Source organism: Dendrobates tinctorius, unplaced genomic scaffold (genome assembly GCF_039654945.1).
Source record: "Dendrobates tinctorius isolate UK_male_01 unplaced genomic scaffold, ASM3965494v1 ptg000063l, whole genome shotgun sequence".
Taxonomy (NCBI): Eukaryota; Metazoa; Chordata; class Amphibia; order Anura; family Dendrobatidae; genus Dendrobates; species Dendrobates tinctorius.
Window position 1 is genome coordinate 25,721,736 of NW_027361731.1, and position 17,192 is coordinate 25,738,927.

The window sequence follows — 17,192 nt, forward strand, 5'->3', positions numbered from 1 at the left end:
TGTGTGTGGGGGAATGTACTGAGGGGACATCATACTGTGTGTGGGGGAATGTACTGAGGGGACATCATACTGTGTGTGGGGGAATGTACTGAGGGGACATCATACTGTGTGTGGGGGGGAATGTACTGAGGGGACATCATACTGTGTGTGGGGGGGAATGTACTGAGGGGACATCATACTGTGTGTGGGGGGGAATGTACTGAGGGGACATCATACTGTGTGTGGGGGGGAATGTACTGAGGGGACATCATACTGTGTGTGGGGGAATGTACTGAGGGGACATCATACTGTGTGTGGGGGAATGTACTGAGGGGACATCATACTGTGTGTGGGGGGGAATGTACTGTCAGGACATCATACTGTGTGTGGGGGAATGTACTGTGGGGACATCATACTGTGTGTGTGTGGGAATGTACTGAGGGGACATCATACTGTGTGTGTGTGGGAATGTACTGAGGGGACATCATACTGTGTGTGTGGGGGAATGTACTGAGGGGACATCATACTGTGTGTGTGGGGGAATGTACTGAGGGGACATCATACTGTGTGTGTGGGGGAATGTACTGAGGGGACATCATACTGTGTGTGTGGGGGAATGTACTGAGGGGACATCATACTGTGTGTGTGGGGGAATGTACTGAGGGGACATCATACTGTGTGTGTGGGGGAATGTACTGAGGGGACATCATACTGTGTGTGTGGGGGAATGTACTGAGGGGACATCATACTGTGTGTGTGGGGGAATGTACTGAGGGGACATCATACTGTGTGTGTGGGGGAATGTACTGAGGGGACATCATACTGTGTGTGTGGGGGAATGTACTGAGGGGACATCATACTGTGTGTGTGGGGGAATGTACTGAGGGGACATCATACTGTGTGTGTGGGGGAATGTACTGAGGGGACATCATACTGTGTGTGGGGGAATGTACTGAGGGGACATCATACTGTGTGTGGGGGAATGTACTGAGGGGACATCATACTGTGTGTGGGGGGGAATGTACTGAGGGGACATCATACTGTGTGTGGGGGGGAATGTACTGAGGGGACATCATACTGTGTGTGGGGGAATGTACTGAGGGGACATCATACTGTGTGTGGGGGAATGTACTGAGGGGACATCATACTGTGTGTGGGGGGGAATGTACTGTCAGGACATCATACTGTGTGTGGGGGAATGTACTGTGGGGACATCATACTGTGTGTGGGGAATTGTGGTAGCAGGGAACCATGTGGAAGAACATTATGCAGTGGAGGCCATGAGGACAGTAAGGGGCTTCAGTAGGGTGTAATAACTGAGTGCTGCAGTATACGTCACACTCATCATCTTTGGACGTTGCTAGGTCTGTCTGGGAGGACTGCGCCTATGTGCAGTGATAGACTTTTGGGGTCCTGTGATTTCTAGGACTCCCCTGCTCAGGAACATTCCTCTGTAGGGACACTGGTCTCATGTGCGGGGGCACTAGTCATAGTGGTATATGCTTTGGGTAGAGGTGGGGAAGGTGATGAACCGGCGGCTAAGTCAGAAGCCAAGTATCTGTGTGCTACATCTTGCAGGGACTGGGAGTGCGATCAGTCAGAATGTCACCGGTGAGGACCTGCACAGTGCACACAGAGCACGGCTGCAGACCTGGTACTGTCACCATATTGTGGTAACATCAGTACTAATGATCAGCATGGCGGTATTATCACTACTGTACATGATGGTTAGAGTCCGGCAGTTATATTGCGGTATTACTGGAAATATCAGTCTTGTAGTAAATGCTGATTTCTTGCAGGCAGGGTAATATTAGTAACAGACCCCAGATGGGGAACATGACGGAGCCGGCGTGGGCCTGTGTGCTGGCAAATTCCCGGACTGAAAGTTGGCCCCAGTCCAGCTCCAGCTGGAAATCTATCATTGGCCACATTGGGTACAGCGGTTGTGTGGGGGTCCGCTAAGTAACTCACTGTTACGCAGGAGGCGCCGGTCCGGTGATGCGTCTCTGCACCCACTCAGAATTCTCACGGCAGCGCATACACTGCACAGATGGTGCCCCCTACAGAACAAATATAGGCTCAAGTGCAAAGTTTTGTGTGTTTTTATAACATCAATTTCTACAAGATAACAAAATTCATACGATAGTTTGGTTAAAAAAAATTCCCTCCTGTAGTGTCCGCCCTCGGGTAGTGTTCCCACTAGGGTTACTTACTGCAAAAAGAAAAATGGGTAAATAGAAAAGAAGATCCTGAATGGAGAAGCGAAGATGAGGGCTGCGGCCAGGAAAGGAGCAGAGAAGAGCTGCGGCCAGGAGAGGAGCAGAGAAGAGCTGCGGCCAGGAGAGGAGCAGAGAAGAGCTGCGGCCAGGAGAGGAGCAGAGAAGAGCTGCGGCCAGGAGAGGAGCAGAGAAGAGCTGCGGCCAGGAGAGGAGCAGAGAAGAGCTGCGGCCAGGAGAGGAGCAGAGAAGAGCTGCGGCCAGGAGAGGAGCAGAGAAGAGCTGCGGCCAGGAGAGGAGCAGAGAAGAGCTGCGGCCAGGAGAGGAGCAGAGAAGAGCTGCGGCCAGGAGAGGAGCAGAGAAGAGCTGCGGCCAGGAGAGGAGCAGAGAAGAGCTGCGGCCAGGAGAGGAGCAGAGAAGAGCTGCGGCCAGGAGAGGAGCAGAGAAGAGCTGCGGCCAGGAGAGGAGCAGAGAAGAGCTGCGGCCAGGAGAGGAGCAGAGAAGAGCTGCGGCCAGGAGAGGAGCAGAGGGCTGCGGCCAGGAGAGGAGCAGAGGGCTGCGGCCAGGGGAGGAGAGCCGAGAGCTGCAGTCAGAACTGCAGCGAGGAAAGGAGCCAAGGGCTGTGGCCAGGAGAGAAGAGCTGCAGCCAGAACTGCAGCGAGGAAAGGAGCCAAGGGCTGTGGCCAGGAGAGAAGAGCTGCAGCCAGGGGAGGAGAGCCGAGAGCTGCAGTCAGAACTGCAGCGAGGAAAGGAGCCAAGGGCTGTGGCCAGGAGAGAAGAGCTGCAGCCAGGAAAGGATTAGAGGGCTGCGGACAGGAGAGAATAAGGACACCCTTAGCACAGGGGTCATCTACCAAATGTACACAAGTGTCCCCTACATCCATTAGGGATTACCAGACAGCATATAGCAGGCTGCCACCATGATTAGCGCTGCCCGGTGACTGCCGGTCCCACATGATCGGTTCCTCCCAGCATGCCATGGGGCAGGTGTCGCTCAGCAGCCATGTTTTCTTTTCCTGTGTGCTCTCAGTCCGGCGGCGGACTGGAAGGCTCTCCCGCACTCCTCGCACTCGTGCAGCGTCTTGTCCAGGTGCTGCGCCTGGTGACTCTCCAGATCGGTTTCTGTGGTGAAGCAGGTGCCGCAGATCTCGCAGCAGAGCATTACCTCCATGTGACGCTCTGCAGATCCCAGCTCGCGGTTACAGTTCAGCTTTTCTTTCCGCCTTATTCTTTTTGTCGTCTTCCTTGTGAGCGTGGAAACATCAGGGAGCACAAGAGTCATGGAGGCTTCGTCCTCCCCCCCTGCAGCGAGGCCGTCGCAGTCTGCACCACGGACCGTACCTGACAAAGAGAGCGAGATCATCAGGATCCTGCAGTTTCAGGCGCAACCGGAGAAGCCAGGCAAGACCCACAATTAAAGGGGCACAAAGAAAAATACATTTTAGTCAGCAAAAATCCTCAAAAGCGTTAATGTGCTGAGAGTCTTTGCTGTGTCCCATGTCACCCGCCGTCCCCAGCCATGTAGAGATGCTGCAGGGTCGTATACTCCACTTCTGGTGAAAAGTGACGACAATATACAGGTGACACGGGCGGGGACCCTCCAGCTGATCGCCAGGAGCGGAGTAAGCGACCATGAGCTGCAGCATCTGCACATGCCGGGCGCAGAGCAGCACACAGGGAATGTCAGCAGCAGCTTCGTCTATTGATAAATGGTCCCTTTGTGTGTGGGAACCACACTAACATTCTGCAGAAATGACTTACCTGAGACTCGCGAGTCCTCCTCGCCCTCCGCACTGACGCTCTCCTCTTCTATCTTTAGGGTCTCGTTTTCTGGACAAAAAAGGACACAAATAATGAAACAGAACAGGCGAAACTCCAGGAGGGCAGCCGAGAATTAATGCAAAACAAACACTCTCTACACCTGAACACTATCCGCTCTCCTACCTGACACCTGCGCGTTGTCCACTCTCGTACCTGACACCTAAGCGATCTCCACTCTCGTATTTGACACTTGAATGCTCTCATACATAACACCCGAGCGCTCCCTGTTCTTGTACCTGACACCCGAGCGCTCTGCTCCCGTACCTGACACCTGAACGCTCTCTGCTCTCGTACCTGACACCTGAACGCTCTCTGCTCTCGTACCTGACACCTGAACGCTCTCTGCTCTCGTACCTGACACCTGAACGCTCTCCACTCTTGTATTTGACACTTGAGTGCTCTCATACATAACACTCGAGCGCTCCCTGTTCTTGTACCTGACACCCGAGCGCTCTCTGCTCCCTTACCTGACACCTGAACGCTCTCCGCTCTCGTACCCGACACCCGCGCGCTCTCCGCTCTCGTACCCGACACCCGCGCGCTCTCCGCTCTCGTACCCGACACCCGCGCGCTCTCCGCTCTCGTACCCGACACCCGCGCGCTCTCCGCTCTCGTACCCGACACCCGCGCGCTCTCCGTTCTCGTACCTGACACCTGCGCGTTGTCCACTCTCGTACCTGACACCTAAGCGATCTCCACTCTCGTATTTGACACTTGAATGCTCTCATACATAACACCCGAGCGCTCCCTGTTCTTGTACCTGACACCCGAGCGCTCTGCTCCCGTACCTGACACCTGAACGCTCTCTGCTCTCGTACCTGACACCTGAACGCTCTCTGCTCTCGTACCTGACACCTGAACGCTCTCTGCTCTCGTACCTGACACCTGAACGCTCTCCACTCTTGTATTTGACACTTGAGTGCTCTCATACATAACACTCGAGCGCTCCCTGTTCTTGCACCTGACACCCGAGCGCTCTCTGCTCCCTTACCTGACACCTGAACGCTCTCCGCTCTCGTACCCGACACCCGCGCGCTCTCCGCTCTCGTACCCGACACCCGCGCGCTCTCCGTTCTCGTACCTGACACCTGCGCGCTCTCCGTTCTCGTACCTGACACCTGCGCGCTCTCCTCCCCGTTGGCTCTGTCACCTTCTGTTGTGATTTTCCGACTCTGACAACCTGTGGGTAGAAGGACAGTGATGTAAGTGGCCGATCAGCTACCGCCCCGGAGCAGCGGCCGGTCTCGTTACCTCTCCGCAGCTGGCGCAGGACGGTGGCCATCTTGGTGGGGCGGCCGCTCCGGGGAAGTGTGGAGATAGTGTTGAAGGTCTTCCACTTGTAGATGATCTTCCTCACTGTGGAGTGGTGCAGCTCACACATCTTACTGATGGTTTTGTAGCCTTTCCCAGCCTCGTGAGCCTCCACCACCCTCCTCCGCACGTCCTCCGAGAAGTCCTTGGACCGGGGCATGGTTCCCGGCTGCACCGAAGAGAGCAGAACAGAAGGCGTCACCGGGACCTCACCGAGTCCACGGCGTGCAGCGGACAGCCACAACAACATCAAAGCTCAGCAGTCACGTGACCTGCGCAGGACGCTCTGCGCACACAACTGGGACGATCAGCAGTCACATGACCGGCGTGCACAGGCTCAGAAAAGATTCACCAATCAGCGTCGTTACGTCACCGGACGGTCAACCAATAGACGGAAACGAAAAGCGCTAGTAAGTATTGTCTCACACCCGGCAGTAGTGTCCCCAACTTGGCGGCCATCTTATTGTAGCCGGGACCACAGGCTGGGCTCCGTCTGTTGCTATGGCAGCTGAGCGTTGCCCACATTCTGCGGGGTGATCCACAGAGCTCTGGACTGGAGCTGCCGCAGGCTGTGCACATACTGTAGATAGAACCGCAGGGTGTGCACGGAGATAGAACCGCAGGGTGTGCACATACTGTAGATAGAACCGCAGGGTGTGCACGGAGATAGAACCGCAGGGTGTGCACATACTGTAGATAGAACCGCAGGGTGTGCACGGAGATAGAACCGCAGGGTGTGCACATACTGTAGATAGAACCGCAGGGTGTGCACGGAGATAGAACCGCAGGGTGTGCACATACTGTAGATAGAACCGCAGGGTGTGCACGGAGATAGAACCGCAGGGTGTGCACATACTGTAGATAGAACTGCAGGGTGTGCACGGAGATAGAACCGCAGGGTGTGCACATACTGTAGATAGAACCGCAGGGTGTGCACGGAGATAGAACCGCAGGGTGTGCACATACTGTAGATAGAACTGCAGGGTGTGCACATACTGTAGATAGAACCGCAGGGTGTGCACATACTGTAGATAGAACCGCAGGGTGTGCACATACTGTAGATAGAACTGCAGGGTGTGCACGGAGATAGAACCGCAGGGTGTGCACATACTGTAGATAGAACCGCAGGGTGTGCACATACTGTAGATAGAACCGCAGGGTGTGCACATACTGTAGATAGAACCGCAGGGTGTGCACATACTGTAGATAGAACTGCAGGGTGTGCACGGAGATAGAACCGCAGGGTGTGCACATACTGTAGATAGAACTGCAGGGTGTGCACGGAGATAGAACCGCAGGGTGTGCACATACTGTAGATAGAACTGCAGGGTGTGCACGGAGATAGAACCGCAGGGTGTGCACATACTGTAGATAGAACCGCAGGCTGTGCACATACTGTAGATAGAACCGCAGGGTGTGCACATACTGTAGATAGAACTGCAGGGTGTGCACGGAGATAGAACCGCAGGGTGTGCACATACTGTAGATAGAACTGCAGGGTGTGCACGGAGATAGAACCGCAGGGTGTGCACATACTGTAGATAGAACCGCAGGCTGTGCACATACTGTAGATAGAACCGCAGGCTGTGCACAGAGCTGCCACAATCTTACACACTGATTCACTCAATACACTGACCGGAAAGTGTTAGTTATGAAGATGATGGAACCTCTTTGCCATGAGAATGGATAGCTCAAGAGAAAGTGTGAACGAGGACAAGGCAGCTGATGTCTCTGTGTCCTGTGACTGCATTATTAGAGAAGGCTGGCTGCTGAATACTGGGGGCTGTGATCACTGTCTTCTTCTGTCATCCATTGTTATCTCCAAGAAAACTCGTGCAGACATCATTGGTTTACAGGCCAGGCGATCCATGGAGGGGTCACTCACAATGTGTGGGGGCTTCTCATCCCTGGAGGGGATCACTCACAATGTGTGGGGGCTTCTCATCCATGGAGGGCATCACTCACAATGTGCGGGGGCTTCTCATCCATGGAGGGGATCACTCACAATGTGTGGGGGCTTCTCATCCATGGAGGGGATCACTCACAATGTGTGGGGGCTTCTCATCCTTGGAGGGGGTCACTCACAATGTGCGGGGGCTTCTCATCCATGGAGGGGATCACTCACAATGTGTGGGGGCTTCTCATCCATGGAGGGGTAACTCTCAATGTGTGGGGGATTCTCCTCCCTGGAGGGGTCACTCACAATGTGTGGGGGCTTCTCATCCATGGAGGGGTCACTCACAATGTGCGGGGGCTTCTCATCCCTGGAGGGGTCACTCACAATGTGCGGGGGCTTCTCATCCATGGAGGGGTCACTAACAATGTGCGGGGGCTTCTCATCCATGGAGGGGGTCACTCACAATGTGCAGGGGCTTCTCATCCATGGAGGGGGTCACTCACAATGTGTGGGGGCTTCTCATCCATGGAGGGATCACTCACAATGTGTGGGGGCTTCTCATCCATGGAGGGGGTCACTAACAATGTGCGGGGGCTTCTCATCCATGGAGGGGGTCACTCACAATGTGCAGGGGCTTCTCATCCATGGAGGGGGTCACTCACAATGTGTGGGGGCTTCTCATCCATGAAGGGATCACTCACAATGTGTGGGGGCTTCTCATCCATGGAGGGGATCACTCACAATGTGCGGGGGCTTCTCATCCATGGAGGGGATCACTCACAATGTGTGGGGGCTTCTCATCCTTGGAGGGGGTCACTCACAATGTGCGGGGGCTTCTCATCCATGGAGGGGATCACTCACAATGAGCGGGGGCTTCTCATCCATGGAGGGGGTCACTCACAATGTGCGGGGGCTTCTCATCCATAGAGGGGATCACTCACAATGTGTGGGGGCTTCTCATCCATGGAGGGGTCACTCACAATGTGCGGGGGGCTTCTCATCCATGGAGGGGGTCACTCACAATGTGTGGGGGCTTCTCATCCATGGAGGGGTCACTCACAATGTGCAGGGGCTTCTCATCCATGGAGGGGGTCACTCACAATGTGTGGGGGCTTCTCATCCATGAAGGGATCACTCACAATGTGTGGGGGCTTCTCATACATGGAGGAGGGGTCACTCACAATGTGCGGGGGCTTCTCATCCATGGAGGGGTAACTCACAATGTGTGGGGGCTTCTCATCCCTGGAGGGGTCACTCACAATGTGTGGGGGCTTCTCATCCATGGAGGGGTCACTCACAATGTGCAGGGGCTTCTCAACCATGGAGGTGATCACTCACAATGTGTGGGGGCTTCTCATCCATGGAGGGGTAACTCACAATGTGTGGGGGCTTCTCATCCCTGGAGGGGTCACTCACAATGTGTGGGTGCTTCTCATCCATGGAGGGGTCACTCACAATGTGCGGGGGCTTCTCATCCCTGGAGGGGTCTCTCACAATGTGTGGGGGCTTCTCATCCATGGAGGGGTCACTCACAATGTGCGGGGGCTTCTCATCCATGGAGGGGGTCACTCACAATGTGTGGGGGCTTCTCATCCATGAAGGGATCACTCACAATGTGTGGGGGCTTCTCATCCCTGGAGGGGTCACTCACAATGTGCTGAGGCTTCTCATCCATGGAGGGGTCACTCCCAATGTGCTGAGGCTTCTCATCCATGGAGGGGGTCACTCACAATATGTGGGGGCTTCTCATCCATGGATGGGGTCACACACAATATGTGGGGGCTTCTCATCCATGGAGGGGGTCACTCACAATATGTGGGGGCTTCTCATCCATGGAGAGATCACTCACAATGTGTGGGCGCTTCTCAACTATGGAGGGAGGTCACTCACAATGTGTGGGGGCTTCTCATCCATGGAGGGGGGTCACTCACAATATGTGTAGTCTTCTCATCCATGGAGGGGGATCACTCAAAATGTGCGGGGGCTTCTCATCCATGGAGGGGATCACTCACAATGTGCGGGGGCTTCTCATCCATGGAGGGGGTCACTCACAATGTGCGGGGGCTTCTCATCCATGGAGAGATCACTCACAATGTGTGGGCGCTTCTCATCTATGGAAGGGGGTCACTCACAATGTGTGGGGGCTTCTCATCCATGGAGGGGTAACTCACAATGTGTGGGGGCTTCTCCTCCCTGGAGGGGTCACTCACAATGTGTGGGGGCTTCTCATCCATGGAGGGGTCACTCACAATGTGCGGGGGCTTCTCATCCCTGGAGGGGTCACTCACAATGTGCGGGGGCTTCTCATCCATGGAGGGGTCACTAACAATGTGCGGGGGGCTTCTCATCCATGGAGGGGGTCACTCACAATGTGCGGGGGCTTCTCATCCATGGAGGGGGTCACTCACAATGTGCAGGGGCTTCTCATCCATGGAGGGGGTCACTCACAATGTGTGGGGGCTTCTCATCCATGAAGGGATCACTCACAATGTGCGGGGGCTTCTCATCCATGGAGGGGATCACTCACAATGTGTGGGGGCTTCTCATCCTTGGAGGGGGTCACTCACAATGTGCGGGGGCTTCTCATCCATGGAGGGGATCACTCACAATGTGCGGGGGCTTCTCATCCATGGAGGGGGTCACTCACAATGTGCGGGGGCTTCTCATCCATGGAGGGGATCACTCACAATGTGTGGGGGCTTCTCATCCATGGAGGGGTCACTCACAATGTGCGGGGGGCTTCTCATCCATGGAGGGGGTCACTCACAATGTGTGGGGGCTTCTCATCCATGGAGGGGTCACTCACAATGTGCAGGGGCTTCTCATCCATGGAGGGGGTCACTCACAATGTGTGGGGGCTTCTCATCCATGAAAGGATCACTCACAATGTGTGGGGGCTTCTCATACATGGAGGAGGGGGTCACTCACAATGTGTGGGGGCTTCTCATCCATGGAGGGGTCACTCACAATGTGCGGGGGGCTTCTCATCCATGGAGGGGGTCACTCACAATGTGTGGGGGCTTCTCATCCATGGAGGGGTCACTCACAATGTGCAGGGGCTTCTCATCCATGGAGGGGGTCACTCACAATGTGTGGGGGCTTCTCATCCATGAAGGGATCACTCACAATGTGTGGGGGCTTCTCATCCATGGAGGGGTCACTCACAATGTGCGGGGGCTTCTCATCCATGGAGGTGATCACTCACAATGTGTGGGGGCTTCTCATCCATGGAGGGGTAACTCACAATGTGTGGGGGCTTCTCATCCCTGGAGGGGTCACTCACAATGTGTGGGTGCTTCTCATCCATGGAGGGGTCACTCACAATGTGCGGGGGCTTCTCATCCCTGGAGGGGTCACTCACAATGTGTGGGGGCTTCTCATCCATGGAGGGGTCACTCACAATGTGCGGGGGCTTCTCATCCATGGAGGGGGTCACTCACAATGTGTGGGGGCTTCTCATCCATGAAGGGATCACTCACAATGTGTGGGGGCTTCTCATCCCTGGAGGGGTCACTCACAATGTGCTGAGGCTTCTCATCCATGGAGGGGTCACTCCCAATGTGCTGAGGCTTCTCATCCATGGAGGGGGTCACTCACAATATGTGGGGGCTTCTCATCCATGGATGGGGTCACACACAATATGTGGGGGCTTCTCATCCATGGAGGGGGTCACTCACAATGTGTGGGGGCTTCTCATCCATGAAGGGATCACTCAATGTGTGGGGGCTTCTCATCCATGGAGGGGGTCACTCACAATGTGCTGAGGCTTCTCATCCATGGAGGGGGTCACTCACAATGTGCGGGGGCTTCTCATCCATGGAGGGGATCACTCACAATGTGCGGGGGCTTCTCATCCATGGAGGGGGTCACTCACAATGTGCGGGGGCTTCTCATCCATGGAGGGGATCACTCACAATGTGTGGGGGCTTCTCATCCATGGAGGGGTCACTCACAATGTGCGGGGGGCTTCTCATCCATGGAGGGGGTCACTCACAATGTGTGGGGGCTTCTCATCCATGGAGGGGTCACTCACAATGTGCAGGGGCTTCTCATCCATGGAGGGGGTCACTCACAATGTGTGGGGGCTTCTCATCCATGAAGGGATCACTCACAATGTGTGGGGGCTTCTCATACATGGAGGAGGGGTCACTCACAATGTGCGGGGGCTTCTCATCCATGGAGGGGTCACTCACAATGTGCGGGGGCTTCTCATCCATGGAGGTGATCACTCACAATGTGTGGGGGCTTCTCATCCATGGAGGGGTAACTCACAATGTGTGGGTGCTTCTCATCCATGGAGGGGTCACTCACAATGTGCGGGGGCTTCTCATCCATGGAGGTGATCACTCACAATGTGTGGGGGCTTCTCATCCATGGAGGGGTAACTCACAATGTGCGGGGGCTTCTCATCCATGGAGGGGTCACTCACAATGTGCGGGGGCTTCTCATCCATGGAGGTGATCACTCACAATGTGTGGGGGCTTCTCATCCATGGAGGGGTAACTCACAATGTGTGGGTGCTTCTCATCCATGGAGGGGTCACTCACAATGTGCGGGGGCTTCTCATCCCTGGAGTGGTCACTCACAATGTTCGGGGGCTTCTCATCCATGGAGGGGTCACTCACAATGTGCGGGGGCTTCTCATCCATGGAGGTGATCACTCACAATGTGTGGGGGCTTCTCATCCATGGAGGGGTCACTCACAATGTGCGGGGGCTTCTCATCCATGGAGGGGTCACTCACAATGTGCGGGGGCTTCTCATCCATGGAGGTGATCACTCACAATGTGTGGGGGCTTCTCATCCATGGAGGGGTAACTCACAATGTGTGGGTGCTTCTCATCCATGGAGTGGTCACTCACAATGTGCGGGGGCTTCTCATCCCTGGAGTGGTCACTCACAATGTTCGGGGGCTTCTCATCCATGGAGGGGTCACTCACAATGTGCGGGGGCTTCTCATCCATGGAGGGGGTCACTCACAATGTGTGGGGGCTTCTCATCCATGAAGGGATCACTCACAATGTGTGGGGGCTTCTCATCCCTGGAGGGGTCACTCACAATGTGCTGAGGCTTCTCATCCATGGAGGGGTCACTCCCAATGTGCTGAGGCTTCTCATCCATGGAGGGGGTCACTCACAATATGTGGGGGCTTCTCATCCATGGATGGGGTCACACACAATATGTGGGGGCTTCTCATCCATGGAGGGGGTCACACACAATATGTGGGGGCTTCTCATCCATGGAGGGGGTCACTCACAATGTGTGGGGGCTTCTCATCCATGAAGGGATCACTCACAATGTGTGGGGGCTTCTCATCCATGGAGGGGGTCACTCACAATGTGCTGAGGCTTCTCATCCATGGAGGGGGTCACTCACAATGTGCGGGGGCTTCTCATCCATGGAGAGATCACTCACAATGTGTGGGCGCTTCTCATCTATGGAGGGGGGTCACTCACAATGTGTGGGGGCTTCTCATCCATGGAGGGGGTCACTCACAATATGTGGAGTCTTCTCATCCATGGAGGGGGATCACTCAAAATGTGCGGGGGCTTCTCATCCATGGAGGGGGTCACTCACAATGTGCTGAGGCTTCTCATCCATGGAGGGGATCACTCACAATGTGTGGGGGCTTCTCATCCATGGAGGGGGTCACTCACAATGTGTGGGGGCTTCTCATCCATGGAGAGGATCACTCACAATGTGTGGGCGCTTCTCATCTATGGAGGAGGGTCACTCACAATGTGTGGGGGCTTCTCATCCATGGAGGGGGTCACTCACAATATGTGGAGTCTTCTCATCCATGGAGGGGGATCACTCAAAATGTGCGGGGGCTTCTCATCCATGGAGCGGTCACTCACAATATGTGGAGTCTTCTCATCCATGGTGGGGGATCACTCAAAATGTGCGGGGGCTTCTCATCCATGGAGAGATCACTCACAATGTGTGGGCGCTTCTCATCTATGGAGGGGGGTCACTCACAATGTGTGGGGGCTTCTCATCCATGGAGGGGGTCACTCACAATATGTGGAGTCTTCTAATCCATGGATGGGGTCACTCACAATGTGTGGGGGCTTCTCATCCATGGAGGGGGATCACTCAAAATGTGTGGGGGCTTCTCATCCATGGAGGGGGTCACTCAATATGTGGAGTCTTCTCATCCATGGAGGGGGTCACTCACAATGTGTGAGTGCTTCTCATCCATGGAGGGGGTCACTCAATATGTGGAGTCTTCTCATCCATGAAGGGGGATCACTCACAATGTGTGGGGGCTTCTCATCCATGGAGGGGGTCACTCAATATGTGGAGTCTTCTCATCCATGAAGGGGGGTCACTCACAATGTGTGGGGGCTTCTCATCCATGGAGGGGTCACTCACAATGTGTGGGCGCTTCTCATCCATGGAGGGGGATCACTCACAATGTGTGGAGTCTTGTCATCTATGGAGGGGGGGGGTCACTCACAATGTGTGGGGGCTTCTCATCCATGGAGGGGGTCACTCACAATGTGTGGAGTCTTGTCATCCATGGAGGGGGTCACTCACAATGTGTGGGGGCTTCTCATCCATGAAGGGGGATCACTCACAATTATTGATTGAAGACTGAATAGCCATCAGTCAGGCTCGGTGGGCGGAGATTGAATACTCAGACTCATTATTTTTCGCTCTATAGCTGGACTGCACATCAGGATTAGAACAGTCATTCCGACATGAATCTTTGAAGTAAATACACCAGCCTCATCAGGTCTAAGAGCTATATAATTATGCATACAATTTGTTTTGTGAAATCTGGTGACAAATCTGCTTTCATTCGCTTCTCCTGAAGCCATCAAGTGTCAGCACTGCAACAGTTAAAGGAGAGAAAAAAGAGAAGTGTGAAACATCATGGATATGACAGCGGATGGATATTTTTAGGGGTCTCCTCTCACAGGACATTAGGTCCTGGCACACAAGCTGCTCCATGAGCCAAGGCCCAGCGTGTGGTTCTTTTCTTGCCTCCGACAGGCTGCCTGACCTCACCCTGTCCTGTAAGGACCAAGCCCACTTTTATTTTTTGCAATGTCCCTTTAAATCTGTAGGTATTTGACAGTGGATGAGGAAGTTTCAGACTGAGGAAGCCACTGACTTTACTTTCTCTTTCCAATAACAATGGCGTCCGCTGATCTGAGAGACGTGCTGAGCTGCTCCATCTGCCAGAACATGTACGTGGACCCCGTCACCCTGAGCTGCGGCCACAACTTCTGCCGGGACTGTATCAATCACAAATTGGATTCACAAAAGTCCAAAGTTTCCTCCTGTCCTGACTGCGGAGCAGAGTTCAGAGATCGCTCCAAGCTCTGCAAGAACATAGTCCTGGCCAAAGTAATAGAATGTCTCCCGTCTCTTCCGGAAGAGAAGTCTCCGCAAAACGTCTTCTTAGAGCCCACCAACAACCTGGGCCCCAGGAAATGCTCCGTCCACAATAAGATCCTGGAATATTACTGCTTGGATGACTCCACCAGTGTCTGCATCACCTGCTTTGTAGCTGGACACCACCAAGGACACCACGTGAATTTCCTGCTTGAAGCCTTGGAAATAAAGAAGAAGCAAAAACTGGAAAAAGTTTTGATGGCGAGAGAGAAAGCCAACAGAGAAATTCAACATCTCGCGCACTGCAGAATAAGGGTGGAAGACAAAGCGGCAGAGATGGAAAAGAGAGTTTACTCCTTGTTCCGAGACCTTAGGAAGAAGCTAAATCATTTAGAAATGACAGCTCTGGAGATCATCTCCAAGCAAGAGAAGAAGGTCCTACAAAGAGTCGAGGACCTGATCAACCACCTCCAAGTGAAGAAGCAAGAATTGTCCAGGAAGATCCGTGACATTGAGGAGATGTGCAAGACGAGCGTTCATCTGACTGTCCTACACGAGGACTTCTTACGTGACGTAGAGCAAGGAAATGTTGAGGACTGGGCCCCCGGTGAGGTCTACGTCAAGGACATTGACCACCATCAGATCTCTTTATTTCTACAAACGGGTTTATCGGACATCAGCGCAGGCACCAACGTGTGGATCCATATGCTGAAGCCAGTAGACTTCCTCCTGGACGTGGACACGGTCTCTAACAACGTCACTTTGTCCAGGGACCGGAGAGCAATACAACTTTCGTATAAAGAACACAATCGTCCAGAAATGGCCGAGAGATTTGACCATTTTCAAGCTTTAAGCAGTAGAGTCTTCTCGTCAGGACGACATTACTGGGTGGTGGAAATCAGCAAGTCAGGAAATCTAGGGATTGGAGTGTGTTATCCTAGTATAGACAGAAAAGGATACGTGTACATCGGGGAGAACGAGAAGTCCTGGTGCCTCAAATACGTCTCTGACGAGTGGTTTGTAGAACATGACAGAAAAGCCACTCAGCTTCCCGACGAGGTCTCTTCCAACAGAATAGGGATCTATCTGGATTACAATGCCGGCCAGCTCTCCTTCTATGATCTCACTGATCCCATTGGGTACTTGACCACCATGAAGACCACCTTCACCGAGCCCGTACACGCTGCCTTTATGGTAATGGGGGAAGGATATATCAAAATTTTAAGTGACAAGTGATAAGCACTTCAGACAGTCGCTTCTAAAACAAGGGCCCCCAGCTGAGGGATTGGGCCCCGTGGTTGAGTTACATTTCCCCCATGGAAATCTGTGGACTGCATATATAATATAGGTCAGCACTTTCCACTCCACCAGCACAAAGAACAAGGGGTTGCCACAGGGGGCGCCACTGCGGCAAAGAGCAAAATGTTGGCGTAAAGAAAATGGTGCAGGACATACTGTGTATTTAAGAGAAATTTATGCTATAGTGTATTGAAAAAAATAATTGCATCATTTGTTGGTTTGTTTTTACACCATTGTTCTGTAGTAATGACCCGTCTACCTTACTGTTCTAGAAATTCCATCTTCTGGTGAAGCCATTTTTTTTTTTTGTTAATTTAGAGGTCACTTAGGGTCATTGTCTCCTGAAAGGTGAAATTCATGTTTATCTTCAACTTTTTACTAGAGGCCGGAATTTTTTTATGTAAAATTGTCTATTTGTATTGTCCATAATCCCCTCCCCCTTGACTAAAGCCCCAGTTGTAACTGCCGAAAACCATCATCAGAGCACAATGCTTCTCCCACCATGCCTCACTGTGGGTAAGGTGATCCACTTTGCACCTTTTGGAAGTAATGTTCCCCCTCGCTCTCATTAGTCAGAACACGGTTCCTGCTTCTGGCTGACTTGATGGAGGTTTTGGTAGAACTTTTCTTTGTAAGGAAAGGCTTCTGTCTTTCCCCTGACCCCACAGGCTGAACAAATAAAGAGTGGAGATTGTGGTCACATGCAGGACACAACTAGGACTGGTCAGAAATCCCTGCAGCTCCTTTATTGTTGCTGTCGATGTCCAGCACTAATTTTCTTCTTGTATTTTCATCAATTTCTGAGGGACGCCCAGTTCTCGGTAATGTCACTGAGGTGCCATATTTCAGCCCCTTCTTGACGACATCCTCACAGCAACCATGGTAGAGCGAATGTCTGGAAATATTTTAGTACCTTATCCAGACAACTTTCCACAATGAGATCCATTTGCTGTGTTGTCAGCTGTTTACTTTCAGGAAATCCTCCTAGGGCAGTGACATTTTCTCTGGGGTTAATCAGTTGTTAATCACTGGCTCATGTAACATGGGGGAAATGTGATCAGCGGATTCTGGGCTCAACCACAGCTCCGATTAAAGGAGGATGTGCACATTTATGCAACTGCATTAGCGTGGTTTTATTTTCCCTTCAAAATGGCATTTTATGAAGCGTGTGTAGACTTTACATCCATTGTAAATGCGTCGGTCACCATTATTCACGACCTCTCAGGTTAAGTTCCTGGAGTCTCTTGTATTGAAACTATAGAAGTGCGGGGGGCTTTGAGCATTCACAAAATGTCGGCGGAGCCCCCACACCGCCAGACAGCCCCA

At 53.3% G+C, this 17,192-nt stretch overlaps 2 protein-coding genes across 3 annotated transcripts; one reads left to right on the forward strand and one right to left on the reverse strand.

Moving 5' to 3' along the window:
- Window positions 1-2,066: 2,066 nt before the first annotated feature.
- Window positions 2,067-5,725, reverse strand: LOC141094016 (uncharacterized). 2 transcript variants are annotated; one of them, XM_073579706.1, is made up of 4 exons: window positions 5,268-5,725; window positions 5,098-5,196; window positions 3,957-4,025; window positions 2,067-3,536 (listed from the first exon to the last, which is right to left on the reverse strand). In XM_073579706.1, exons 1-4 carry the CDS (start codon window positions 5,575-5,577, stop codon window positions 3,190-3,192), a joined length of 825 nt encoding a protein of 274 aa, XP_073435807.1. In that variant the 5' UTR covers window positions 5,578-5,725; the 3' UTR covers window positions 2,067-3,189. The 2 variants fall into 2 exon arrangements, with proteins under 2 accessions (XP_073435807.1, XP_073435808.1); XM_073579707.1 differs by having other exon boundaries at window positions 5,128-5,196; window positions 5,268-5,716.
- An 8,467-nt stretch (window positions 5,726-14,192) lies between these two features.
- LOC141094020 (E3 ubiquitin-protein ligase TRIM39-like) lies at window positions 14,193-16,978 on the forward strand. The gene has a single exon (XM_073579713.1). The coding sequence runs from the start codon at window positions 14,367-14,369 to the stop codon at window positions 15,801-15,803; it is 1,437 nt and encodes a 478-aa protein (XP_073435814.1). The 5' UTR covers window positions 14,193-14,366; the 3' UTR covers window positions 15,804-16,978.
- Window positions 16,979-17,192: the final 214 nt, after the last annotated feature.

What these genes read in the sequence shown, in the direction of transcription:
- LOC141094016 (XM_073579706.1), bottom strand. Translation starts at nt 5,577, where the DNA reads ATGTTGTTGTGGCTGTCCGCTGCACGCCGTGGACTCGGTGAGGTCCCG. An exon ending in GGAGAGCGCGCAGGTGTCAG is followed by an intron (nt 4,026 to 5,097) that starts GTACGAGAACGG and finishes TTTTTTGTCCAG; the next exon opens with AAAACGAGACCCTAAAGATA. An exon ending in GGAGGACTCGCGAGTCTCAG is followed by an intron (nt 3,537 to 3,956) that starts GTAAGTCATTTC and finishes TCTCTTTGTCAG; the next exon opens with GTACGGTCCGTGGTGCAGAC.
- LOC141094020 (XM_073579713.1), top strand. Translation starts at nt 14,367, where the DNA reads ATGGCGTCCGCTGATCTGAGAGACGTGCTGAGCTGCTCCATCTGCCAG.